The sequence below is a fragment of the Chlorocebus sabaeus genome, chromosome 26, assembly GCF_047675955.1.
Source record: "Chlorocebus sabaeus isolate Y175 chromosome 26, mChlSab1.0.hap1, whole genome shotgun sequence".
NCBI classification, from domain to species: Eukaryota; Metazoa; Chordata; class Mammalia; order Primates; family Cercopithecidae; genus Chlorocebus; species Chlorocebus sabaeus.
In genome coordinates, this window is record NC_132929.1 from 38,614,846 (window position 1) to 38,640,904 (window position 26,059).

A 26,059-nucleotide genomic window follows, 5' to 3' on the forward strand; every position below is an offset into this window, starting at 1 on the left:
GCTCGGCTGGGGATCCAAATGGCGGGGTGTCGGCCCTGAGAGAAGGGGGCGCGGAGGGAAGAGGGTTGCGCCTTAGCCCCGGCTCGGCCCCAACGCCCTCTCCCTGGCGCGCAGGTTTAGAAACAGGGCGGCCTTGCTCGGCAGCCGACTCGGCGGCTCGGGTCCCCATATATAGTCATATCCACCGTCAACTGGGAGGCCGGCGGCCGGCAGCGAATGGGCGAGCAGCCCCCGCGGGAGGAGCGGGGAGGGGGCACGGGGCGGAGGGAGGAGAGGAGGAAGGGGGGCAGGAGAAAAAAGCTTTTCCAAAAAAGTATTGGCTGTCTTGAGGAATGCGGTCGCCCCCTTGGGAAAGTACATATCTGGGAGCAGCAGGCGGCTCCGCGCTCGCACTCCCGCTCCTCCGCCCGATCGCGCGCTCGCCCAGCCGCTCCTCCCGCAGCCCCAGGGCCCCTCGCAGCCGCCACCATGGACGCCATCAAGAAGAAGATGCAGATGCTGAAGCTCGACAAGGAGAACGCCTTGGATCGAGCTGAGCAGGCGGAGGCCGACAAGAAGGCGGCGGAAGACAGGAGCAAGCAGGTCTGCGCCTCCCCGGCCCTGAACCCGCGCCCCGAGCGCCGGGACCCGAGCCTGGCACCCCCGGCTGGATCCCCACCCCGAGGACTCGGGGAGCCACCACCCTACCCCCACCACCACCCAGGGCGCCCAGGGCGCGCGTCTGGAAAGAAGGAAGGGAAATGCAAGAACCAGGCTTAGTCTAACTTTGTAGTCTGATCTGAGGACGCTTATTTCCCTTCTCTGGTTCCCATGGCCCGCGAAGTCAAGTCCTAGAGGCGCTTTATTCTCAGGACTGGGAATCAGTTTGGGGGAGGGAGGAGGACACCCGGTTCCTGGGGACGTTTGAAGGAAGGGCGCGGGATGGAGAAAGGGTGTCGAGTAATTCAAGTGTTATAAGTTATTTGACTTTTGACTGGGGAGAAAGGAACGTTAAACTTGGGGAGGAAAGGGGAGTCATGGAGTTGTTACCAAAGAACAAAGATGGGACGGAATGGAGGCTACAGCCCGAAAGCCAGGCCAGCAGTGGCGTTCTTCTCTGTCCCCAAGTAGTGGACTTGAGCCCGCTGAGACCTCGGCAGGAGTCTCCTCCCAGGGCAGGTGGGTGTGCGGGGTGAGCCCTGGAGCGGTTCCAGCTCGGGTAAAGAGAAAGTTACCTTGGGTCCCTTGCACTCCATCTCGGCGGCGGCGCCCCGAGCCCCAGGGGCCCCAGTCAACCCGATGCCCGTGTGTTGTGTGTGTCTAACACCCGGTCCGTGCCGGCCGCCCGCGCCCGCCCGCCGCTGCCCCCAGCTCGAGGAGGACATCGCGGCCAAGGAGAAGTTGCTGCGGGTGTCGGAGGACGAGCGGGACCGGGTGCTGGAGGAGCTGCACAAGGCGGAGGACAGCCTCCTGGCCGCCGAGGAGGCCGCCGCCAAGGTACCCGGGGCGCGCGGCACAGCGTGGCGCACGAATGGCTAACTCTTTCTCTTTCTCTCTCTCTCTCTCTCTCCCTGTCTTTCCCCCTGTCTCTCCCGCTGTCCCTGTCCTTCTGGTTCTGTGCACCCACACCCCTCCCCTTCGGGATCACGCTGCCTGCTGCACCCCCCTCCCTCCCCGTACCCCCTGGCCAACTCCCAGCTGGAAGATGAGCTGGTGTCACTGCAAAAGAAACTCAAGGGCACCGAAGATGAACTGGACAAATACTCTGAGGCTCTCAAAGATGCCCAGGAGAAGCTGGAGCTGGCAGAGAAAAAGGCCACCGACGTAAGTGCACGCTCACACTGCTTCCCTCACCTCTTGCCTGCGTGGCCACTCTGCGGTCACCACAGGGCTGGAGAGCAATGGAGGAAGGTTACCTTCTCCTGCTGGACACCTGCACACAGCCCTGCCATGGCCCAGAGCATTGGATGCCGCCTCTGACTGCTACTGCACACATTCATTTATATTTCATCCACTCCTCTCTTCTTCTCCTTTCCTTTACCTCCCTGGGGGTGGAGGTGGGTAGATGAGAGGCTGGGAGAATAGAGCAGCTGAAATTGGACTCTGGAGGTGAACTTCACTTCCTTGGTGGCAGAAAACCCTGAGGTGTCGTCACCAAGGTTTGTGGAGAGAATGCCAGGTTTTCTTCACTTTCTTTCCTTTTGCCCTCTCCAGTGGGTGGGAAGTTCTGGATTTTGGTGGTGGGTCTAGTCAGGGTTCAGAGAACCTGGCCTCTAAATGAAAGAAATGACACAATGGTACTTTTACTTAGAAGGTTGCACTTCATGGTGAGGCACAGAGACACTTTGAGGCTTCCTTTCTCACTAGCGTAAGCCTTAATCCACCCCTTAAGATCTGCCTGGGAAGATGATACTTGCTTGGGTCTGCAGTCTGAAGGCACTAGGTCCAGAAAGTAAGCTGTGAGTTATATATAGCTCAGTGCTTTATATGGTATAGTGAGCTAGCTGCCCCCTGCCCCTCCTGCTGGCCCCGCCCCCACCTGTCAGCCTTTTGACAACCGCCACATAGTTGCAGGGGTGATGCACACAGCTAAGGCCCTCCTAAGCTCTTTGTCCACTGCCCTTTGGAAGCTTTTTAATTGAGGGCTTGCCTCTTCTGCCTCAGAAAGTCAAGCCAAAGGACCAACTTCTTTTCACACCATTGGATTCCATGCTAAAAGCTAATTAAGCCTAGAGGCCCAATTAGAAAAGAATTCCTTGGGAAGTTGGTAACAATTCCAAGAATGCGTGAGCACAGGGAAAGCTATGCCAGCAGTTGAAACACCAAGGGCAACAGCAGACTTTTTTATATGAAAGTAACATGCAAATAACTGAAGGGTCTCAGGTCTTGAAATTAGTAAAGGCCTTTGTAGCATGAAAGGCTTGAGAAGTATGTCCAGGTGTGCTTTGTAAATGAGAAATCCAGAGAGGACATTTAGAATCTGACAAAAAGAAATTTTCAGTGAAAAGGTTCCTGGAAAGGGGATTTGGGGGAAGCACTGATTTCACTAAAACATTTAAATTATAAACTACCTGGCTTTGGAAAAAGAGCCAAAAACCATATATAACTCTGAGCCTACTTTGTATAATGCAGATCAGATGCCTGCTCTATATATGGCTAAATGAAAGATGCCTGCCTCCCGCAAATTCTCCAGCAGGACGTTTATTTAGCTTTTTCAAAAGAGCTGCTGATAGATCAAGGAAAGATAGTCCTTATAAGGAAAAGAATGCAGAGAATTTGAAAATAGTCCAGTAAGACTGAAGGCAAAAGAGGGAGAAAAAGTTACTACAATTCTTAAAAAAAAAAAAAAAAAAAAAAAAAAGGATAATAATTATTATAACTATGCAGTGCTAACATGTCTTTATTGAAAAGTCTTGTTGAAGGGAGCACTGGAATGGGGTGGGGCAGAAATGGAAAAGAAGTTATTTAAAGTCAGCTGGTGTGGGAAGCAGCAGGGGAGGGACCTTCTTGGGTCTTGTTTTGCTTATTTTTCCCACTGGGGAACTGCCCCTAAATCTGGCATATATGGTTTTTTGGGTAGTGTATTGATCACATTTCCTTTTAGGACACTTTAGGTTGTCTGGAGTTTGGAGCCCGTAGGAATATTGAAGAAGTTAGTGAAGAAATGCTATACAGTCATTTGTTGATTAACGAAGGGGGATAAAGTCTGAGACGTGTCGTTAGGTGATTTCTTCATTGTGAAAACACCATAGAGTGTATAGTACTTACACAAACCTAGAGGGTATAGCCTACTAAACACCTAGGCTACAAACCTGTACAGCATGTTACTGTACTGAATACTGTCAACAATTGTAAGACAAATCACCAGGCCATAGGAATTTTTTAGCTCTATTATAATCTTATGAGGCTACTCTCATATATGCAGCCCCTCGTTGACCAAAACATCATTATGTGGTGCATGACTGTATTCAGAGTGGTAGTTTTTTATTTATTAAAAAATAGTCAGAACTTGAGGAGGAAGAGACAGATGTCACTAGAAAAAGGGAGAAGTGGGGTGAGGGAGAAGTCAGCTTCCTGAGGTGGAATCATATTACCTTTGGGATTAGGACATTTCACTGTCATTGTTCACCAGTGTAAAACACTTTTACGTTTTTCTACTATTATTACTAAAAACATTTGTCTACTACTTTACTGATGTACTTTACAAATCCTATTCTGGAAGTGGGCTCTTCCTAGCTTAGAAGATTGACATCCAGGAGTAGTATCCCTGATGGTCTTGTTTCGAATTTTGTGTTGTCCTTCCACCTAAGTCAAAAGTGAGGCTGAAGGGGATCGAAGACTCCATTTTTTTCTGGCCCCCAATCTCTTCCCCAGTAACTGTGATATATCTGATATTTACAGCATGTGAGTCTTTATCCCTTTGTAGGTCTTTACTTCCTAACTTAGGGATTCTCAACCTTCTCTTAACATAATCACTTAGGAAGCTTTTAAAACCCACAGTTAGGATGCACCCAAGGCCAGTTAAATCGGAATCCCTGGAGGTGCAACCCAGGCGGCAGCATTTGAAAAATACCCAAGTGATTCCAACCTGCAGACAAGGGTGAGAAAAGGCTTCTAAACTCTTGCATAATGACATCAGCATGAAAATGAACTCACCTGAAACTGACTTTCCCAGGACATTAAGTCACTAATTGGCTGCTTAGAGCACTTGCCAGTGTCCAGCAGTTTCCTGGCAGCTCCTGGAGGTTCCCAGACACCCGGTTCCCCCATTCTCAATGTTGGAGGCCCACAGTCTCTGCACTTAGGGGACCTCCCCGCCTGACCAGATAAACCACGTGAAAACAAAGCGAGAAGCTCCCACCTACAGGATGCAAGGACCCAAGCTGGGATTTGTGAGAGTCTCAGCAGACGCTATGAGGAACTCCACAGAAAATGAGTCAGGAAAGCAAAAGTTCTTTGTTAGGGCTTGGAGGAGGAGAGGGTTGTCAAGCATGTTTTCTTTATTATTCCCACACATAGGGAGCTGGCTTTAAGAGCTTTCTGTGACAAAGCTGAGGAGAAAAAGCCCTGAGACTTTGAAGGCATTTAAGAATACATCCCAAGGGGGAAATCAGCGGAGATTGTATCTGCAGTGGTTTTCTCCACCTGTAGCCAGAGGCTCTCTCATAGGGTTGTGTGGCTTTCCTTGGGGTGCCTTTTAAAGGCATCCCAGTCCAGCCCAGGATTGATCGGATTCCAGGAGATGGCAGAGGCTGGTCTGACACCAAAGAAGGCTGTAAAGACAAGAGACCCTTTGGATGGCTGTTTTCATGGGAAGTGAGCCCCAGCGAGGTTGGCCTGAGATCACACAGCTGCTTATGGGCCTCAGCCTGACTCTTAAAACAGTGCTTGTGTATTTCTTAATCGCAGTTATCGTTTGAGTTTTTAACTATGTACAAGGTATTGTGCTAAGCGCTTTATGGTCCTTCATAATTCTCATAGCAGCCCCATGGGGAAAGTACTATTATTATTCCCACTTTTACAGATGACGCCCAGAGAAGACAAGTTATTTGTCCGAAGTCACGCAGCAGGAAACTAGGCGCCAGATTCAACGTAGGAAAACTGCATTTAGAACAGGAGGTCTAACCACTATGCTCTACACGTGGGTGGTTTTCACTTCGTGAAGTTTGGGGGAATGGGGGTAGTGCTGGGGTTGTAATCTTGTGGTTAGGATCAGTCTGTTTGGGATTATAATCTTGTGGTTAGGATCAGTCCCTTTAGGGCATATTCCGGCTCCAGACCCGCAGCTCAGCTTCTCTGGCTCCTGGGCATGGGAATCTGGACTCGGGAGCGGAGCGCTCCCGCGGCCAGCAGGAGTCGCTATTGCCCTTAGCAGCCAGCTCCGTTTCCCCGGGTCACCACGGCGCCGGGGAGGGGCCTTAGAAGTGGAAGCCAGAACCCTCGTGCAGTGGCCTCCCGGAGCGCCCAGCCCACCAGGTACCCCTGCCGCGCTCCGGGCGCGCCTTTCTACCCGCCGCCTCGAGCATGCGCAGTACCCTGGCCGGTCCCGGGATCCGCGGCGCGCACCCCGCCCTGCCGTGCCCGCCCCCGGCGCTCGTGCGCCCGCCTGCGGTTCGTCTGCGCCGCCCTGGAGGCCGCGACTTCCGGACTGCTCCTGGCCGCAGGGGGCGCCGCCGTAGCACAGAGAGGCCTGGGCGGGGCGGACCGGCGCTGGGCAGCCGGGACAGCCGCGGCAGCCGGGTCCGCAGGGCAGCAGCCGGCCTCTCCCATTGCAGCCCGCCCGCCCGCCTACCGGTCCGGCGCGATGGCGGGGAGTAGCTCCCTGGAGGCGGTGCGGAGGAAGATCCGGAGCCTGCAGGAGCAGGCAGACGCCGCAGAGGAGCGCGCGGGCACCCTGCAGCGCGAGCTGGACCACGAGAGGAAGCTGAGGGAGACCGTAAGGGACCCACCCATCACCCCCGCAGACCCCAGAGGTGCATCCTCCCCGGGCAGCCCCGCGGCGCCCAGCAGGGCCCTCCTGCAGGCACCCCCTGCAGGCTCCCGTCCCCCGTCCCCCGTCCCCACGCCTCCAGGGCGCACCTGGCGCACCTGGGCCAGCTGGCGGCGGGCTCCGGGGAGGGGCCCGGCCTGTTCTCAGCCTTGCCTTTCCATCTCGCTGATCTAAAGTAAACGCGCCCAGGGGAAGCAGGGGTGGTGTTGAGAAGGTTCTGGAAGGAGCATTCTCCCAGGAAGGGTGTTTCTGGAGTGGTGGCTTTCGTTCGTGTGTCTGCGTCCCCGGGAGGTGCACTTTGCGCTGCTGGCTTGCTTTACTCTGAGAGTGGAGTGGGAGGAGGTCCTTCCTCTTGGAGATCCGTACCTTTGAGAAGGGGTGCCGACAGGTCAAGTGAGAGAGACACTGTGGACTTGGGGCCCGGGGATGCTGCCCTCCGCCGTCTCCGTCGACCCTGTGGTTTCCCGGAGGCCTGTGTCTCTGAGGTGGTAGAGAGACATTGACAGCTTGACAGCGCCGCGTTCTGCTGGAAGAGCCAATATATAGTACAATACCCTTCACCCTTCCCTTTCTTCAGCAGTCCTCCTTCCCTCTTCTCTCATACAGATAGATAGATAATCCTTTGTTACCAAGTCTTGGAAAAAGTTGGCGAAATATCAACAATTATTGGGTGTATTCTCTTGCGGGCTTCCCCTCCCCCTTGTTAAATGTAATACCTGGCTTCCTTCCTTTCTTCTGAGGCAAATGTATCCAGCAAACAGGAACAGGATTTCAGAGGTAGTCTAGTATTTGATATTTGTGGATTTTTTGGTGTGTGTTTTAATCAAGATACTGAAACAAACACCTTAGGAATGTTATGACAAGCGATAGTATGATGTGTTGCTGTGCTTAATATACGGGGCTGTTCTGAGTTGAGTAAATCGTTCTGGTTAAGTGTTTGTAAATGGCTGTATGGCTGGCCACAGAAACTTCAAGATCTGAAATGGTCCTCTTCAGAGGGAAGCTCAACTAGAGAAAGTTTCAGATAAAATACAAGCAGGAAAAAGGAAATCAATAGGCAAAAGATAATTCTCAGTATTTATAGGACGAGTCAGCAAAAGTCCTGTGGATATCCCTGAACTTGGCTGGGTGGTAAACTAATTCCGACTCCCTAACTGGCTAGCAGCTGTCCTTGAACCATTTGAACTATATAGAATATGATGGATAAGAACAAGAACTTTGGACCCAGACTGTCAGAATTTGAATCCTGGCTCCACTACTTACTAGCAGTGGGCAATTTTCTTAGCCTCTGTGTTTCACTTCCCTCTGTGTAAAGTGTGGATAGTAACAGCATCTTCCTGTCGGTTAAAGGAGTTGCTATGTACAGACAGTACAGTGGTGCTTGGCGCAACAGGGTAAGTGCTGTGTGCCCACTGTCATTAAAACTGCACAGCCCTGGCAACACAGTGCTCCTTCACCTTCAGTTCCCCACCCAGCAAGGGGTCTTAAAGATGGCTTGCTCATTTTATGACATCATAAAACACTTCATTTACTGCTTTTAGTCAACATTTGTTGGGGTGGGGAGCTTGAACGAAGAGGAAGTGGACAGGCTGGTAGGCATGTTTGATGGGTTGAAGTGGTGTTAGTGGTAGAAGTCTGAGGTCTTCTCACCCTGCTAAGAAAGAGTATGTGTGACCCTATGCGGAAGAGCCTTGTATTGACTCCTGGCCTAGTGATTGATGTTAGACACAAAAGATACATTTTATGAAGGGCACATTATTACTTTTATTTTAATGTGCATCTTTTGCGCATCGTTTTTATAACAGAACTCTTCCTGTGCCAGTCGGCTAAAGATAATTAATACTTTCATTCTTTTCACGGCTTTATATCAAAAGTGGTTTAAGTGGTTTCATTTTAAGTAATTTTTACAAGCAGTCTACCTGGGTGATTGAACACAGAACCTTTTAAGATAGCAACTTGAGGACTGGATCAGACCATTGAAGAGAGACTTTCAGGCTGCAAGTTGTTCCTAACTTCTGAAATTGGAACTGAAGTGTAGCTACCTTAGGTATTTAGATGTAGCTTGGGCTGTGAGTTAAGCTAGCAGTAACAGTTTCTTTTGGCAGCAAAGATAAAGGTTTAGTGACAAAACCATGAGCCACTGCAAAAAATATTTGACCGGAGAGTTGGCCTAAATTCAAATACTCAGACGTTCAGACTGTAGTTAATAGGCCCTGTTAAACCAGCCCTTACCTTGAAAAAAGCAGCCATCCCTTACTTCCTCCTAGTCTGTGTTTCCAAGTTGTGTGGATCCTTCAAAATGTTGGAATAAGGCTATTTTGCTTGACATGATTGACTCCAGATCTTGTGACCAGGGTTTTGTTTGCTTTTTTCATTATTTAAAAAAAAAAAAAAGGCAAGAAGGATCTTCCTTTCTGAGTAGTATCCAGCAAACAAGGAGACAGGGAGTTGTGGCCAGAAGGTTCTTAATTAGTAACATGATTAAATCATGGGAAATAACCAATTTACAAAAATTCCCAGCATTTTCCCTCTCTACACTTGGTAAATATTTCCGGGATAGGAAACCGAGGGTGCATTTTGTGCTTGCATTGGCACTCCCAGAGTGGCTGTAACTGGAATGTACACTCTCGATTTCTGCTTTCATATGTAGGCAAGGCAGAGGCACTACAATGCCTTGTTCATGTCTGTTCTCCCTCATTATACAAATATGCCTCGTAAATTATGGGCTTTGGCACACACACAGGAGGTTGTGTTTATCTGTTATCCATGGGAGTGCCCCTTAATGTCATCAGTGTTTTTCCCCCCTTTCCTCACCATATAAGGGCAGAAGTTTAGCTTGGCTGTGGTCACTTGGTCTTACACAGCAAGTTGGGTGAAACCTTTTTCGTATAACTACAGTTTGCATAAAATAAAAAGGACCTGACCTTTGATCATCCCAGGTTCCACTCCGGTTCAGGCAGGACTTTGGAAACATATTCCAGAGGATTGATTTCTAGAATATAATATTCTCCCACCAGTATTTTTTCTTAATAGCCTTACCTGGAATACTTTTTCAAAAAGTAAAAGTCACTGCCATTGTTAATTTTCTGTGGTTGTATTGGCTAACACATCTGGATTTCATGAAAATCTAAGCCTCGTGAAAGGTTTTGTTTTGTTTTTTTCCAAATCTGATTTGGGATATTACACTATGGTGGGGTGGGCATGCCCTTGATTTCTATATAGTACCATGTTGGGGTGGGGGGAATGAGGTGCATGCCCTTGGGCTGTTACCTTAGAGGAGGGTCATATGCATTATAAGGCACCTCAAGTACGGAGCACCAGGAAGTTATTTAAAAACAGATCTGCAGGAAGACATTGGTAGCTTTGACTAATACAGCAGTCTCTTTTTTTGAGCAGTTCATTGTTAGAACACAATAGCACTTTTGAAATAAAAGAAACTATCATCCCAAATTGAAAGACTTCACTGGCAGTCAGCACGTGGGGCTGTTGTTAGAAGAAAGCTAACTCCACTGGGTGCGGTGGCTCGCGCCTGTCATCCCGGCACTTTGGGAGGCCGAGGCGGGTGGATCACCTGAGGTCGGCAGTTCAAGACTAGCCTAGCCAACATGGTGAAATCCCATCTCTACTAAAAATACAACAATTAACTGGGCATGGTGTCACGTGCCTGTAATCCTAGCTACTGGGGAGACTGAGGCAGGAGAATCGCTTGAACCCGGGAGGCGGAGGTTGCAGTGAGCCAAGGTCACGCCACTGCACTCCAGCCTGGGAGACACAGCTAGACTCCATCTCAAAGAAAAAAAAAAGAAGAAGAAGAAGAAAGCTAACTTAGGACACTAAGAGTGATTTACATGCCTAGAAATAATTTGTGTCTGGGGTCTTGACCCTCCCCAAATGCCTTGTTATTTATATCTGCTTTTAAATAACAGATGGTCATGTGTCTATGGGCTTGTACCGGCAGAGGCCACAGCAGGTCCTTAAGAATCCCCAGGTGCCATGATGAAAAGAACCTTAGAAAATATCGAAATAACCTCAAAATTTAGGAAAAAAATACCAGAAATAAAAGCTAGTAAAGGTGAGAGGTGTGGGGCTTTTGGAGCATAGAGCATAATAAATCAGAATAAAAAGTAAAAATAAGAAAGAGAAAAAAGTAGCCCTGATTAAATTATAAAATTAAACATATCTTGAATTCTAACAAACCAAACAAAAATTCTACTAGGCCAGTATAATAGGGCCTGCAGAGCCTGTCATGGGTTCAGGGTTTTCCCATAAAGATAGGTGTGCCTCAGATACTACTCCCAGGTCCTGGCTTTAACCTCGAAGGCCGTCTGCCTGTCCTGCTCTGAAACCTCTGGGGCAGTAGGCATTGACTTCTGGGCTAGGGAGTAAATGTTCCGTGTCCTTATGTTCTGTGTCCTTACGTGAGCTTCCTATTACCCATTAGCCTTGTTTTATGAAGTTTTCAATTTTATATCCTGCCTAATTTCAAAAAGATTGTGATCATCACTTTAGTGGATGATTTGCATTGGCAGCAGCTGTTCTCCTCGTCCTGATTAGGGTCTGTCCCTGAGGCCTTTCTCGGGGAGTTGGGATGGGGGCCTGAGAACATCTCAATCTGATGTCGGAAGAGATAAAGACCACAGGAGTGAGAACTGCCAGTTCCAAGGTTTCCATGACGTTCCGGGAAGCCAGGAGAAGTGACAAGTGGAGAGCTGGCATGCCAGGAGCCTGGTGACTTGGATTTTAATCCTGTCTCCCACTGATGACTCTATGGCCTCCGCATACTTCAGTGCCCAGGGTCAGAGCTCCCTCCTGCCGCCTCTTTTCAGTCAAGAGCTAGAAGAATGGCCAGCTTCTTTGGGTGGTGGCAAAGGGGATTGTTTATTTATAGTACAGATTCCTGCCCTCCCCCTTTGACCTCCTGAATCAGAATCCCTAGGGACAGGGCCTGGAAGTTTGATTTTTTTAAATATTTATTTATTTATTTATTTATTTATTTATTTATTTTTGAGGCAGAGTCTTGCTCTGTCACCCAGGCTGGAGTGTTGTGGCGTGATCTCGGCTCACTGTAACCTCTGCTTCCCGGGTTCAAGTGATTCTCCTGCTCAGCCTCCTGAGTAGCTGGGATTACAGGCACGTTCCACCACGTCTGGCTAATTTTTGTGTTTTTAGTAGAGTTTCACCATGTTGGTCAGGCTGGTCTCACACTCTTGACCTCATACCCAGCTGCCTCGGCCTCCCAAAGTGCTGGGATTATAGGCGTGAGCCACAGCGCCCAGCTGAAAGTTTGATTTTTTTTTTTTTTAATGCTCATCTCTGGGTTGATTCTGACACTCAGTGGGAATTGCTGATGTGGACAATGCCGAGGGATCCTTCTAGCTAAAAAGTTGAGACCCTATTTTTTGGATTTACAGGGCCTCCTCAGGAAGGGGCAGCCACCCTCAGGTCTGCTGTGTGTGCCCTACCATTCCTCTCTCTGTATCACAAACTGGCACCTAGAAATGGGTCTCCATGCCCAGTTGTTGCTGGGGCACCCTGTATGAAGCCCTGCTGGCTGGTATTCCTGTAGGACATATTTTCTGATATCCAGGAGTCTGAGGTTCTACGGAATGACCCTGGGGAAACACAGGAGTGGCATTTAGACAACAGCATTCTGTAAACGCAGTGCCAAGAGCTAAGGGAAAGAATGGGGGTGGGGTTGATCGGAGGGAAGACACGGATGGATTGGTGGGGGCCCTTTGGGTAGGGAGATCTCATGTGCGAGGCTGGAATGAACATGAGGTGCTGCCTCCTTCCTTTCTGGTGACTCAGCTGTGTGGGGAGCTGGGGATAGAGACCTGTCACCCAGAGGGTTCTATCCCCAAAACGTAAACAGTCATCTTTCTGCGAGTACAAAGTCCTTGAGGTTTAGGCCCAGATCTAAAGCAGGGCAGAGAACTTAGAACTTGGTAGCTACAAAATAGTTTTGAAAATCTTGCTGGCATTGCTCTAACAGGCCGTAGCCTCTGTAACAAGGATATTTGCCATCATATTAAAAATAATAAGAAAGGAGGAAAGAAAAGAAAGTGCACAGTGCTTTTGAATACATAACCTAGACATTCTACGGAGGCTTTTTGTTATTGTAGGGCTTTTGGATTGTGTGCTTGGTTTTTTGGTGTGGTTTTTAATTTTGTTTTGTTTTGTTTGCCCTTTGTTTTTGCTTCAGCTTTGAGTTCCCCTCCACCCTCAAAAGGAATAGAATTTTACTGGAAAATGAAAATATAGAAAAGTGAAGAAATCTTAACTGACCCAGAAGTATATCCTTAATATATACATCCTTCCAGTAATAGTAATAAAAAAAACGCCTAATGGTTTTTCAAAGACACTTCTCTATAATTAAGAAATTTGTTATCTTATTATTCTTGCCGTTCAATACACACACACACCAGAAACAACAGTCATCTGCCAGTAATTCCTAGCTGGGCCCATTTACCAGCTGTGCACTGATAATGATTTACTTCGTAGGCAGTACAGTAGTAAAGGCTCTTCCTGTGGTTTATTTCACATTTGCCGTGCTCCCTGCCTCCATCAACCAATTACTACATTTTTGTCAAGATAAAAGTGTATTCACATGTTTTTATAGAGTCCTTCACTGTGGTTGGAGATGACCTACTCACCTGTCTTCTCAGATAAAACTTGGCATTTAAAATCTTACAAATCTAGATGAGCAAAGAGCTGAAGGTTCTCAGATTCCTTTGATTAAAGACTGACCACAGTCTCTAACTACATTTGCATTTCCAACTCTGTATTGTGGATCCATAAGCTAAGAACATTGCTTTTATTAAAATTAGGTTGGTTTTACTTATCTTACTGAGCCCGTACTCTGTGCAGAGAACTGTGAGTTCTCTGGATGCGAGCAGCTTACAGGTCAATGGCAAAGACAGGGCTGTATGTAGAGAAATTTGTTATCCTATTACCATGGGTCTCTAAGTGTGTATTGTAATTTCTAGAAAACTCCTAAGTGTTCTGAAAACCCTACCACCCCTTAGTGAACATACATTCACTGTGGATGAGGATATTGTACCTAATAAATAAATTCTGCCTCCCACTTCCATGCACAATATTTAAACAGCCACCAGTGCAAGTATGTATAATGGACCATCATAGTCTTACAAGTGTTCTGAGACTCATAGCAACAATTTCTTATGACAGGGAAAAAATCATTGCTTCGCAAAGAAACCAACATTTTATTTCAGACATAGATACCAAGTAAAAACAGTACTTGTATTATTTTTCTTTTTAGTAGTTTGATACTTTTCTTGTATTTGACTTCGAAGAAATTTCATAGGCTTACATCAAAAACACTTGGGAAATTTGTCTTGGCTCTGTTCCAATGAGGCCAGTTATTCTAAAAGGGGTTACTGGATTGTGTTGGGCCTTCATGTGGTGTGTATCTTAGAACCCCTGAATTTTAAACTATTTGAGTTCCTTCGTAAGGATCCTTTGATAAAGTGGCTAGAAGAAAAGACTTGCGTGAAACTCTTGAGTCCGATTTCTGGCTGCACTGCTATTGTCTTACATGGCTGAGCCTGGGTAAGTCTTGTCTCAGTTCACACTTCAGGCCCCCAGTGAGTGAGGTGGCTGTGATGACGCTCTTGTTTAACAGGCAAGTAAAGCCAGGGTGTTGAAATCTTTGGAAGAAAGGACCCATGTGGAAGAGCATGTGCTAATGATCTGTCTGATGAGAATTGTGTGTATAGATTTGTGTATACACAAATATGGATGTTTACTGTATGAATCAATATATAAATGTGTCCAAGAACTCCAGAGTTGATGAGGGCTTGTAATGCACTTAAAGGTAGCTCACCACAAGACAGTCTTCCTGTCTGAAATCAGCATTGCAGTCCCAGCCATTTCCTGCAGCTACCACCCTCACTTTCTCCCCAACTCTGAAATGCTTTTCACTCTCTACCTAGGCTGAAGCCGATGTAGCTTCTTTGAACAGACGCATCCAGCTCGTTGAGGAAGAGTTGGATCGTGCCCAGGAGCGTCTGGCAACAGCTTTGCAGAAGCTGGAGGAAGCTGAGAAGGCAGCAGATGAGAGTGAGAGGTGAGAATGCCCCATCAACCATCTTTTGCAGCTGCCTTTCCTGGTGGAATAAACCGGAGGGCTCCTGTGATCTTTGAGGTTTAAGAATTTTTCAGTCCCCTGGTGGTGGGATCATTTCCTCTATTGATCCCAGGTATAACTCGGTTGGTTTTGTTCATTTAGCATTAGTGAAACACCTACTATGTCCAAAGCACTGTCCTAAGCCGTAAGGTTACAAAGAAGAAGATCTTGTTCCTGCCTTCACAGAGCTCACCATCTAATGAGGCAGACAGATATGAAAAGGAGAAATGTCAGGGATACGAGTTGGCCCTTTCATTCCTACTGACCACAGAGCAGTTGTGCATTTGTTAAAGTATAACTTTATTTTATAATATACCAAGGAGCCTTAGGCCTAAATAAAGGAACTGTGGACTATCAGTTGTCAAATAGCTTAACAAATAGGTGGAAGAAAAAACACAAAGCAGAAATACGGTCTGCAAAAGTGAAATATTTTGGACTTGGTCTCTATACACACAAGACACGTGCACACAAATAGTCAGATGCTCTTGTGTTCTGAGCCCACCTCTGCTGTAATCTGGCTCTAGCTGAATTATGACTCTAAGATTCAGCTTTGTGGTAGTAAAGGAAAGCATGGTTTGTATAGACCAGCACAGCCTTGGGTGGTCTAGAAGGCATTTTCCCTTATGCTCAACTGTTGGAATTAAGGATTTGCCGTATTGCATAGAAGTACTTCAAGAGAGACTCCATGAAGTGAGAGAGCGTTCTGCTGCTTGAGGGATGGCATAGCATGAATGGCTCAGAACACTGAATGTGTATCTATCTGTGCTGTGACCTGGGCAAGTGAAGGCAGTCAGTCATCTTGTCCATTTCTCACTCTTTGAAGTGACCCTGCCACCAGGTACCAGGTATAAAGAGTGATTTCAGACTTTAGGATTCAAGAAGATTTTTAGCTAAACTTTTTAGGCCATTATCCACTGCTGCTTAGTGTTTCTTCACTAACCAAGCATTTTGGACTTCTTTAAGATGCCTAATCATCTCTTACAGTGTACACATAAGAGCGGTTTTGTGGCTGACTTCTTTCTGAAATATACTTGTTAGCGCACCTTAAAGGCAGTCTGGTAGTGTTAGACTTCGGAGTAAAGGGGACTTGGGGGTCATTTAGTCCCTTAGTTTTACAAATGAGAAAACTAGGGCTCAGAGACCAGTGTGACTTGCACCAAGGTTCACAGCATATTTGTGGCTAAGCCAAGACTGCGACCCAGATCTCCTCAACTGTATTCCAGTGCTTCATCAAAAGATAGTGGGCCAGATGCGGTGACTCACACCTGTAATCCGAGCACTTTAGGAGGCTGAGGTGGGCAGATCACTTGAGGCCAGGAGTTCGAGACCACCCTGGCCAACATGGCATAACCCCTAAATCTACTAAAAAATACAAAACTTAGCCAAGTGTGGTGGTGCACACCTGTAATTCCAGCTACTCGGGAGGCTGAGGCAGAAGAATCGCTTGAACCCAGGAGGTGGAGGTTGCAGCGAGCCAAGATCACGTCACTGCACTCCAACCTGGGTGACAGAGTGAGACTGTCTCAAAAAATAAAAATAAAAAAATAGTGATTCACTTATACTGCCTGCTTAAATTTTGATAAATGAATTCCATGTTACATGACTTGTTATTCCATATATCTGTAAAATATCATAGGTCAGTTAGTATTTTTCTGAAACATAACACCATGCCATAGGAGCCTAATACTCTGTAGAGGACAGTGTCAGGCCTGTCTCCCAGCATTGCTGTCACGAAAGGGTTCCATTACAGGTAAAACTTAATTTGAAGCATTCAGTTGAACCATAGGAAATTGCCATTATTACTTGTCTGAAATGGTCAAATATCAGCATTTTTTGTGGGCCTACTAGTTTATTAAATCTAATATTAAGTCTAATATTTTATTAAGTCTAATATTTTTGCTTATGGTTGGCAGGGTAAGAAGATTCTTTGTAGAAAGAGGTATATAAAGATAAGTTTGATTTTGTTCTAGCTTTGATTCATGTGCAAGCTGAGGTTTCCCACAGGAAAGGCAAGAAATCTCATTATCTTTTTAATAGTAAAGCATATTGGCTTTTCCGGTTTCATGCTGCCAAGATTCAGACAGGATCCTGACATGGTACCTTTTATCATTAATGTTAGATGCCTGATAGTTTGATCGGTACTCAAGGTGAGAGAGTTCATTCACAGTGAATGAACAGAGAGAAATGTGTCTCTTTTTTCCACTTTTAGCTCTGGAAATTGTTGTTTCCTGGTTTGGAAAATAAAAGTAGCTCTGTGCTCTATTTTGGTCTACCGCTTACACTAAGCCTCACAGGCCACAGCAGTGCAGTGTCCATTTGGGAAGGTCAGCTCTAAATCTTGGGTTTTCCTGCTTGTCTTTCTTTCCAGAGGCATGAAAGTCATTGAGAGTCGAGCCCAAAAGGATGAAGAAAAAATGGAAATTCAGGAGATCCAACTGAAAGAGGCCAAGCACATTGCTGAAGATGCCGACCGCAAATATGAAGAGGTCAGGTCCTGGGGCCCACAGCCTTGTGGACTTCCAACAGTGGCCTTCAGGAGGCCAGGGAGCAATGCAGAGTCTTGATTCCTCAGTGAGGCCATCTGCTTGGTTGGCAGAAATGGGTGGTTTCGAGAAGCAAAGTTCTTTTGTCTCCAGAAAACAGTTCTCATTTTAATCCTGCTAGGGGATCCCAGGCTTTATCAGGAAGCCGATCAGTGGCACTGGGAAGAAGGACCAAAACTCCTCTCCCCAAACCGCAAAGACCTGGACAGAAGATCTTTGGCCAGAAGGGAGAGTTGGGCCCTGTGTCTTGTGAAAGGAGGCTCTCATGCTGTCATGGTGCAAGTCACTTCTTCCCAGAGTCACCTGGCACATCCAGATTGGGCAACCCAGAGACCACAGACAGTGTCTCAGTGGATTCATGGAGGCCTCTCTCCTCAAGGGTGGTAGAAAACTATTATCAATGCAGATTTTCAGTAGAATTTGCTGCTGGTCATGTTCCCATGAAAACAGCCTCCTGCGATAAGAGGCAATATGATTATTAAGATTTCTGGTTTTTCCTTATTGGATCACATTGTGGCTATCCTGAAACAGCATTGCCCCTCCGTTTTATTATCATTATTACCTTCAGATTACACTATGCTCACAAGTTTTGATCTGCTTCAGAGGCTCCCTTCTTCTTTCTGGTTCTTCCGCTAAATACAAATTTGATTTTGTCAATTATCTCACCAACTTGTCTCATGTTAGTGTCTCTCGTATTCTTCCTCTGCAATAAGGAGGTAGATGTACAGATCAGCCATCAAATTGAAGGAGTTCTTAGGTTTATTTTGTTTTCCTGGCAGCCCCCACCTTTTCAGTATATGTCTCATCCTACTGCCGTTTTTGAGATTGTGAATTTGTATTTTCTCCCTCCTTCCACATTTTGATCTGGCTGCCAGTTCTAGATCAGACTTCCAGTTGAGACTGCCCAATCACAGCTAACCATTCTGAGTCTAAGCAGAAGCCTCTGATCTCCTCTCTGCTCGCACTCCTAATGGAGAGTTGCTTCTCTTCGGTCTACCAGAAAGAGGATCATATTGTTTGTAGACAAAACCCTTAGTGCCTGATGGGATCTGATCGCTACCCCCATGCCCTCCTACACAAAACTTGCAAGATCCATGGTGTGTGTGTTGTGTTTTCCTGCTGCAGGTGGCCCGTAAACTGGTCATCATTGAGAGTGACCTGGAACGTGCAGAGGAGCGGGCTGAGCTCTCAGAAGGGTAAGCAGGCCCGGCGCCAGGAGGCCACGAATGGGGTGCTTCAGAGCAGTGACTAAACAGCATGACCTTCTGGCAGCTGCACATTACCTGTTTCAGCTCCGGGCTCCTTTTGTGCTCATTTGATGTGGATGAGCCACGAGTATGGAACATGGAGGACTCGTGTGGGGTGTCTATGTATGAATGCGTGTATCACTGCATGCCTTACCTGCACACTGATTTTGTGAATGGCCTTGTGCATTTCCTGTGTCCACTAACAGCCAAGTCCGACAGCTGGAAGAACAATTAAGAATAATGGATCAGACCTTGAAAGCATTAATGGCTGCAGAGGATAAGGTACTGATGGCTCATGTGTGGTTTTTAGGTTTAACTGCAACCCAGACGTCTTTCAGCTTCCAATGCCTACTGGTTCGTTTGGTATAACGACTGCACCTTCACTTCACCCTCTGCTATTTATATCTTGCTTTAAGTGCTTTCCCTTGGTCCTTTATGCTCCTTTGTTTTCCCTTCATAAATGCTCTTTGGGCAGCCAAAAAAGGAGCCAAATTATTGCACTTCAAAGTTGTTGGATTTTGTCACCCTGCCTTCTGCTGTTGCGAGGTTGGGGGGCAGTGTTCCTGGCAAAAGTAAACATTTTAATACCCGATGATTTGGCTACTTTCAGGCAGCCCTTCGTCTCTAGGACTTGGTTTTCATTTTTTCCCATCCCTCTCCTTTTTCTCTCCTCCTTCCTTTGGCTTGTCTCCCACCCTTTCTGCCTCTGATCGAAAACGTTAGCAAATGTGCCGAGCTTGAAGAAGAATTGAAAACTGTGACGAACAACTTGAAGTCACTGGAGGCTCAGGCTGAGAAGGTAGGCCAGGAGCATGGTGTGGGGGAAAGGCATCTTTTAAGAGGTGCTCCAAAGAGGCCCTGCCAGTGAAAGCAACACATACAGTAGACATTTTAGTAAATGGCAATATTGTAAGGTGATTTTTGGAGAGTTACTAGGTAACAAATTCTTTTTATTAGCTAGAGAATTTATTTTATCTTAGGGATATGAGTCATCAATTTAATTTAAACCAACTGCCAAGTGGATAAGTTATCTTGTTGTTATCCCATGTAAAACAATAGGCAGGAAAGCAGAGAATGTATTGCAGTGTGCCATTCGATATCAGAGGTTCCATTACCTCCTAAGAGATCCTTAACATCTGTTGGCTGGGCTGGCGAGTTCTTTGCATGAGAAGCCATGAGTAGATTGAGCTGCAGCCTGACATCTGGAATGCTCTTTCTAATTACAGTACTCGCAGAAGGAAGACAAATATGAGGAAGAGATCAAGGTCCTTTCCGACAAGCTGAAGGAGGTAATATGAGAGTTGTGGATGAAGCCAACTGGATTTTAAATGAGTTTGTTTTCATGGAACTGGTCAGGGCCTTTTCATTTTAAAGTTCTAGTGATCCAAGTCAGGAATATTCTAAGGTTGCCTTGGAGTGTGTGTACAGTGCTAGCTGCTATTTCTCACAGAGGTGACTGAAACTGACAAGTAGTTTCAGATCCACTTTATGGGTGATGTGCTTCATTTACATCCTCTAGCTTCCCTATGTTTGTAGCTGCGGAAAACACAAAACTTCCCAACTTTAACTCAAATAAATCATTACAGGCTGAGACTCGGGCTGAGTTTGCGGAGAGGTCAGTAACTAAATTGGAGAAAAGCATTGATGACTTAGAAGGTAAGATCTTAAGTAGTGTTTTTAGTTTAATCCTTCTGGTTAAATAGTGATGTGGCAAAACAATTTTCCAATTCAAGGGCATCCACCTTGATACGCTCCTTTGCACTTGCACATTCTTCCTGTCTGTCCTCTGGGGTTTTCCTCTGTGGCTCTTAAACTCATGAACCTGAGTCTTCTGCTCACCAGGTGACTAGTTAGCTACCAGCCATAGTGGCAGATGCCATCCAGCTTGACTTCATGCTCATTAGAAGTGTGGCAGGTTTATTTTTCACTGTGAGTGAAGTGCTTATAGGTGAGAATGACTCAGTATATTTTATATCTTTAGTGTTACTTCCTAATTAAATTGGGAATGATGTGGTAATTGTGGACTTGTTTTTAGAAGAACCCATCTTCTTCCAAGTATGAATTCAAAGTAAGGATTTGGGGTTTTTTTTAAGTCATGTATTATCTTATCAAACTACTTTATATTCTGAAGGAGGAGGAAAAATTATACTTAAGCATTTCTCCCCTAAGGCACTTAGGTTTTATTTTAGTAATAACCACTCTATCTCACGGATATCCTAAATGTTGAGCTTTGAGGTTTGTGAAGGATTAGCTGTGAACAAGAAAGAAAAAAGACAAACAAATGTATACATCACAGAAGGGATTAGAGAAGGAACTAGTGTTTGGTACAGATAATCAAAATAGTGGAGAAGAGAGAATGACAAATGGTTGCAAAATGATCTGCCAAAGTGCAACAAAGTATGAAACCTGCAGCATTACAAAACTAAATTGCAGACTTGCCATACCACTGCCATATAAAGTGTGGCGCTCATTGCTTTTCAAGCGTCCTGGACCGGTAATAGGCAGCTTGAGGGGAAGACCACAGGAGTAGCTTAAATGACACTAAGAAATCGCTATCCCAGTGGTCTAGTGTGGTCAGGAAGTCAGTGGTTTGAAGGTGGAGCCAGATAAGGACTACAGGCTGTAGTTACAAATTGTTCTTCCAAAACACTGCCGTTGGATTTTTTTTTCCCCATTGTTTATAGCTGCAGATGGCTGACTACTCCAGTGTAATTAAAATATAGCTCTGCAAAAGAAAGATGTTCCATTAGCCCCTGTGTCCCCTCACCAGGAGATAGCCTTCTGTGGTTTCGTTTAGGATTTAACATGGTTTACTGATACGCCTACCATATTTGTTATGATTTTCGTATTGAGTCTTTCTTGTTTTATTTTCTAATGGGTTTTGTTCTCTTTGTTTTTGTTTCAATTTATTTAAAACAAAACGCACGCCTCCTGCATTGGCCACCTGCTGCGGCACCAACCCCTTCATGCATTGCCCTTTTCTTGCTGCTGTGTTGGGATGGTGCATGCACCACCCTCACTCACCTTCCATCTCTTGATCACTCTCCATGTTCTTGCACCTCTGCCTTCCACTTCCTGGTCATAGACGAGCTGTACGCTCAGAAACTGAAGTACAAAGCCATCAGCGAGGAGCTGGACCACGCTCTCAACGATATGACTTCCATGTAAACGTGCATCCACTCTGCCTGCTTACACCCTGCCCTCATGCTAATGTAATAAACTCACCACCATCCCTGCCTTGCTCCCTGATCTCCATCTTTGCACTCTTGTGTTCACCCTTTTTGTCATAACCTAGAATAGTTATTGTTTTTTCACTTTCTACTAATATAAAGGCCAACTAGATTAAGTGTCTATACAAACCGTTTTCTTTTCAGAATCTTTTTATTTTGTAAGTGCTAAACTAGAGCAGTGAACTAGAATGAGTGACCTTGAACACTATCCTTTTGGAAAATTAAGCTAAACTCAAGTAAAACTAGACGGCCATGCCATTTGTTGTACAGGAACGTCTCAAGAAATATCAAAACTTTGTTTCCTGAGATTCAACTAAGTACAACATAATCATTTTCATAAAATAAATAGAAATTGAAGGAACCCTTAAAGTGTCAGGTTATTGAGAATCTGAGGACAAGGAAATTGGCATGATCCAATACAGCCCTAACAGTGGTACTATAAGAGATCATCTCTTTTAAGAATTCTAGAGTAGACCAGGCACAGTGGCTCACGCCTGTAATCCCAGCACTTTGGGAGACCGAGGCAGGCAGATCACGAGGTCAGGAGATTGAGACCATCCTGGCTAACATGGTAAAACCCCATCTCTACTAAAAATACAAAAAAAATTAGCCGGGTGTGGTGGCAGGCGCCTGTAGTCCCAGCTACTCAGGAGGCTGAGGCAGGAGAATGGCGTGAACCCAGGAGGCGGAGCTTTCACTGAGCCGAGATCATGCCACTGCACTCCAGCCAGGGCGACAGAGCCAGACTCTGTCTCAAAAAAAAAAAAAAAAGGCAAAGAATTCTAGAGTAAAAAGAACCCTCTGCTGAGTAACCAAGCCTTTAATTTTCTGTTTTCATGAAAAGAATTAAAATACCCACGATAAATACCGCAACCTGTGTCAAAGAAATGGGAAATTCAACACAGATTGTACAATGTGAGCTTGGGAGTTAATGGCCTAGATTTTACTGTTAGGCAGTAAGAGTTGGAGTAGGTAGTCTTGTTATCATGAGAAGAACCTTCAACAGATACAACTAATTTACGTATTTACGTATTACTAACCAAACTTCAATATTAAACTTTTCCTACTGCTTTAAATTCTAACCTGGAATGTTTCAGAGTTCTTCATTCTAATATCACCCTAAATTCCACTGAAGCTGGAAATGTCATTTTCCAAGCCCACCTGTCATTCATTTACCCATGCAGGAAAAATGGTAACTTGAAGAGTATGGCATGTGCCTGTGGCCTTAGAGGTTATAGAATCCCCACACTCAACAAAAGAGCCCCTAGAGACATTACTGTTGCCATGGAAACCAGAGAACAGTCTATCTTCTCATCCCTCATTTGTAAATGAGGGGGTGGAGCCGATCATCTGTCTCTAAGGTCTTTTCCAGTACTAAAATGTGGTGATTCTTTGGGAAAAACTTTTTGCATCAAGTATGATTAAATATTCTGAAAGACGAGTGTAGCTTAAAATTTGTTTTTAAATTCTGTTCATGGGTTTTCTTAAAATGGACCCTTGCTGAAAGGCGGCCTGTGACAGCCTCAGGTGGGACGACCTTCCAAGGGTGTGGCTGGCAGTGGGTTTTGCATGACTGTCTTCTTGTCTGTGTTTCAGGTGCTGTCATCTATTGGTTTGGTTTTCTTTTTTCTTTTTTTTTTTTTTTTCTCATTGCGCCACTTTTTTTTTCTTCCCACCTTTTTATCTTCACGCAGATAAGTTTCTTTGCTTCACTTCTCCCAAGACTCCCTCGTCGAGCTGGATGTCCCACCTCTCTGAGCTCTGCATTTGTCTTTTCTCCAGCTGACCCTGGTTCTCTCTCTTAGCATCCTGCCTTAGAGCCAGGCACACACTGTGCTTTCTATTGTACAGAAGCTCTTCGTTTCAGTGTCAAATAAACACTGTGTAAGCTATTTCTGTTTGCTATTCTTTTTACTTCTTATTTATTGACATTTTAGTTTCAGCATTGAATAAAACTACAAAGCTGCCTCACACATATGAGGGTTAGTGTTTGGCTGCTGCTTTCTTTTTCTTTTTAAATTCTGAATACTATACAGAATTATATCAGGAGTTTCTGAAGGAGTGGTTCCTTGTTGAACTTTAAAAAAATACCCAGGCCTGCATCCCTCTGTTTTTCAAAGGTTAGAATGAGGTCTGGACATCTGTGGGGGTTTTGGGGGAATTGTGATGGCTCTGCTTTGGAGTCTGGGACACACAGGGGACATTGCTTGTTGAGAGTTGAAAGGTCTGGCTTGATCAGTGTCTTCCTTTGCTGGAGGTTTAGCTCAGGATGTAGTGACCCCTCTATGTTGATGTTTCGGTGGCCCCGCTTAGGAGGACCTGGCTAACTAATCAAAGGCTCATGATGAATGGTTCCGTAGCTGTCCCATATTACTAGGAAGTTATACATTGAGAAGGGTGAAACAGAATTTGGATTCAAACAATGTAAGTTTTGGTTATTGTCGATCATCCTTTTATAGCACAAAGAAAAGTTCAAGCTTTTTTGAAGTATATTCATGACTCAGCCACTTTTATTTTGATCATGAAAATGACACCTTAGGTTTTCTAAATATGATTACTCTGGTCAGTCATGATTTGTGATTTTTAGCACATACTCTTTTGGAGGGATTGTTCATAATCTTTGTGTTCAATGGCTGTGTTTTCATTTGTGGACATTTTTAAAATACAGCAATGAAAGTTTCTTTTTTTTCTTCCCAAAAAGATAGTTGGTGGAAATTGTTCAGAAGACAATTGTATTTCATTTGGGCTTCTGTTTTATTTCACAAACAGCAATTAACTGTTTTTTTTAAAAAAATACATTGTAAAAATTAGAACTTTAACTTATATGGACTTTAGTGTCATAATCCCCAACATTTCTCCTTCCTCAACAATCTAGCTATATATTTCTCCTGGTTTTCTTTTTTAACATGGATGATCTGCATGTTTCGTATATAGTTTTTGTAGCCCGAGAGGGCTGATACACCACCATACTGAAATAAATTTGGACAAACTTAGAAGATAGTGTCATTCTCACTCTAAAGAGACTTCAAAGCATAGCGGAAATACTTTTTTAAAAGAAAGCTGAGAATTAAAGTATTGTGGTCGTAGTATGGTGGACTTTTAGAATCTGGACAGTGTCTCTCCCTTGAGTGTATAAAGACTTCTATGATTTCATGTTTTTCTTTTCTTAAGGCTCCTTGGGCCTGCTTCTATGATTCCTTCCTTGTTCTTTTTTAAATTCAGAATAAGAGAAGAGTACCCTTCTTTGAGTAAATCCTGCTTCCTGACGTAGACAAAATGCCAAGTCTGAAAGTTCTGCTGAGCAGATGTTCATGTAATTCTGGAGGCACATCAGTTTTTTGGAAATCCTTCCAGAGACCTTCACACTTTTTATCAGTACACTCTACAAGGGGAAGTGGGGCACTAATGGACTGGGAGGGCAGGTCAGGAGTAGCCCAAGGTGTGCACGTGCAAGAGGCAAACAGCAAGTCAAGTTTATCAAGAAATCGTTGGAGCCCAGGCTTCTGGTTCAAAGGGCCAGGTCATAGCTACAGCTGCTCCAGTGGAGGCCAAACCAAAAGCATCACTGAGTTTGGGCACTTGAAGCTTCAGACAGCTGGGAGTCTCCATAGAATGGGAGGGAAAACACTTCCAAGGATATGAGCATGTCTTGTGCCTGCCTTTCGGCCACCCACGCACACCAGCTCCACAGCAGCTAAAGCAGAGCAGGTCCAGAGGAGGCTGTCAGAGGGACCGCTGTCCTTCCTGCTGAGTTCACACTGACCCTCTGGATTCTCCAGATTTTCGCCAAAGTTCTTCCATTCTAGCCTGGCCAAACATTTGGGCTCAGCAAACTGAGACACGCTCCCTACCCATGGTGACAGTTCCCTGTGTCCGTAGTGTGAATGTAGTCATGGGATTTATGTCTTGCAACCCCCAAGCATATGTCACTTGCAAAACACCGTGGGAAGCAGTGGGGGTGTGTAAAGAGATGGGCTGGAAAGGCTCTTTGCCCTCAATGAGCTGGCCATCTGGTGGGGAGATAGAGGAGTGAAGCGAGTCCGAACTCATAGGCATGTGCATTTGGAGCGAACAAGGAAGAGAGAACTATTCTGACTGGGAGCTCCCTGGAGGAGGTAGCCGACATTTGACCGGGGTTTTGTGTATTCAGAAAATGTGGATGAGTGAGGAGGACAGAGCAGCAGATATTCCAAGCGAGAAAACATAACGAGCATAGCATCCTCCCATGTCTTACCGTTTATGAGAGAATGTTAATGTGAGAACTGCTCAATCTCCCGACAGACCTGGGGGCTGCGGGCCCATTTTCCCCAGGGGTAGGACTGTTAGCTTTTCAAGATCATGAAGTATTTCTAGGTCCAAGTTGTCGCCAGTATTCAAAGCCACCCTGCGTCCTCCGGCTGTTGCCAGTGCATAGCAGGCTCTTG

General features: G+C 45.6%; 1 protein-coding gene across 30 annotated transcripts in view; it reads left to right on the top strand.

Moving 5' to 3' along the window:
- Nucleotides 1–299: 299 nt before the first annotated feature.
- Nucleotides 300–26,059, top strand: part of TPM1 (tropomyosin 1) — a 29,023-nt gene continuing 3,263 nt past the window's right edge. For 2 of the 30 annotated variants that reach the window (XM_008016362.3, XM_008016365.3), the window contains exons 1-7: nt 6,163–6,415; nt 14,422–14,555; nt 16,984–17,101; nt 18,284–18,354; nt 18,612–18,687; nt 19,632–19,694; nt 19,992–20,061. In XM_008016362.3, the coding sequence (XP_008014553.1) occupies nt 6,284–6,415; nt 14,422–14,555; nt 16,984–17,101; nt 18,284–18,354; nt 18,612–18,687; nt 19,632–19,694; nt 19,992–20,061 (664 nt within the window). In that variant the 5' untranslated portion in view covers nt 6,163–6,283. Of the gene's footprint in view, nt 583–1,350; nt 1,804–6,162; nt 6,416–14,421; nt 14,556–16,983; nt 17,102–18,283; nt 18,355–18,611; nt 18,688–19,128; nt 19,205–19,631; nt 19,695–19,991; nt 20,062–21,490; nt 21,646–23,329; nt 23,528–26,059 lie in introns of those variants that run through there. The other 28 variants (XM_073012208.1, XM_038010043.2, XM_073012207.1 and 25 more) reach the window with 28 other exon arrangements.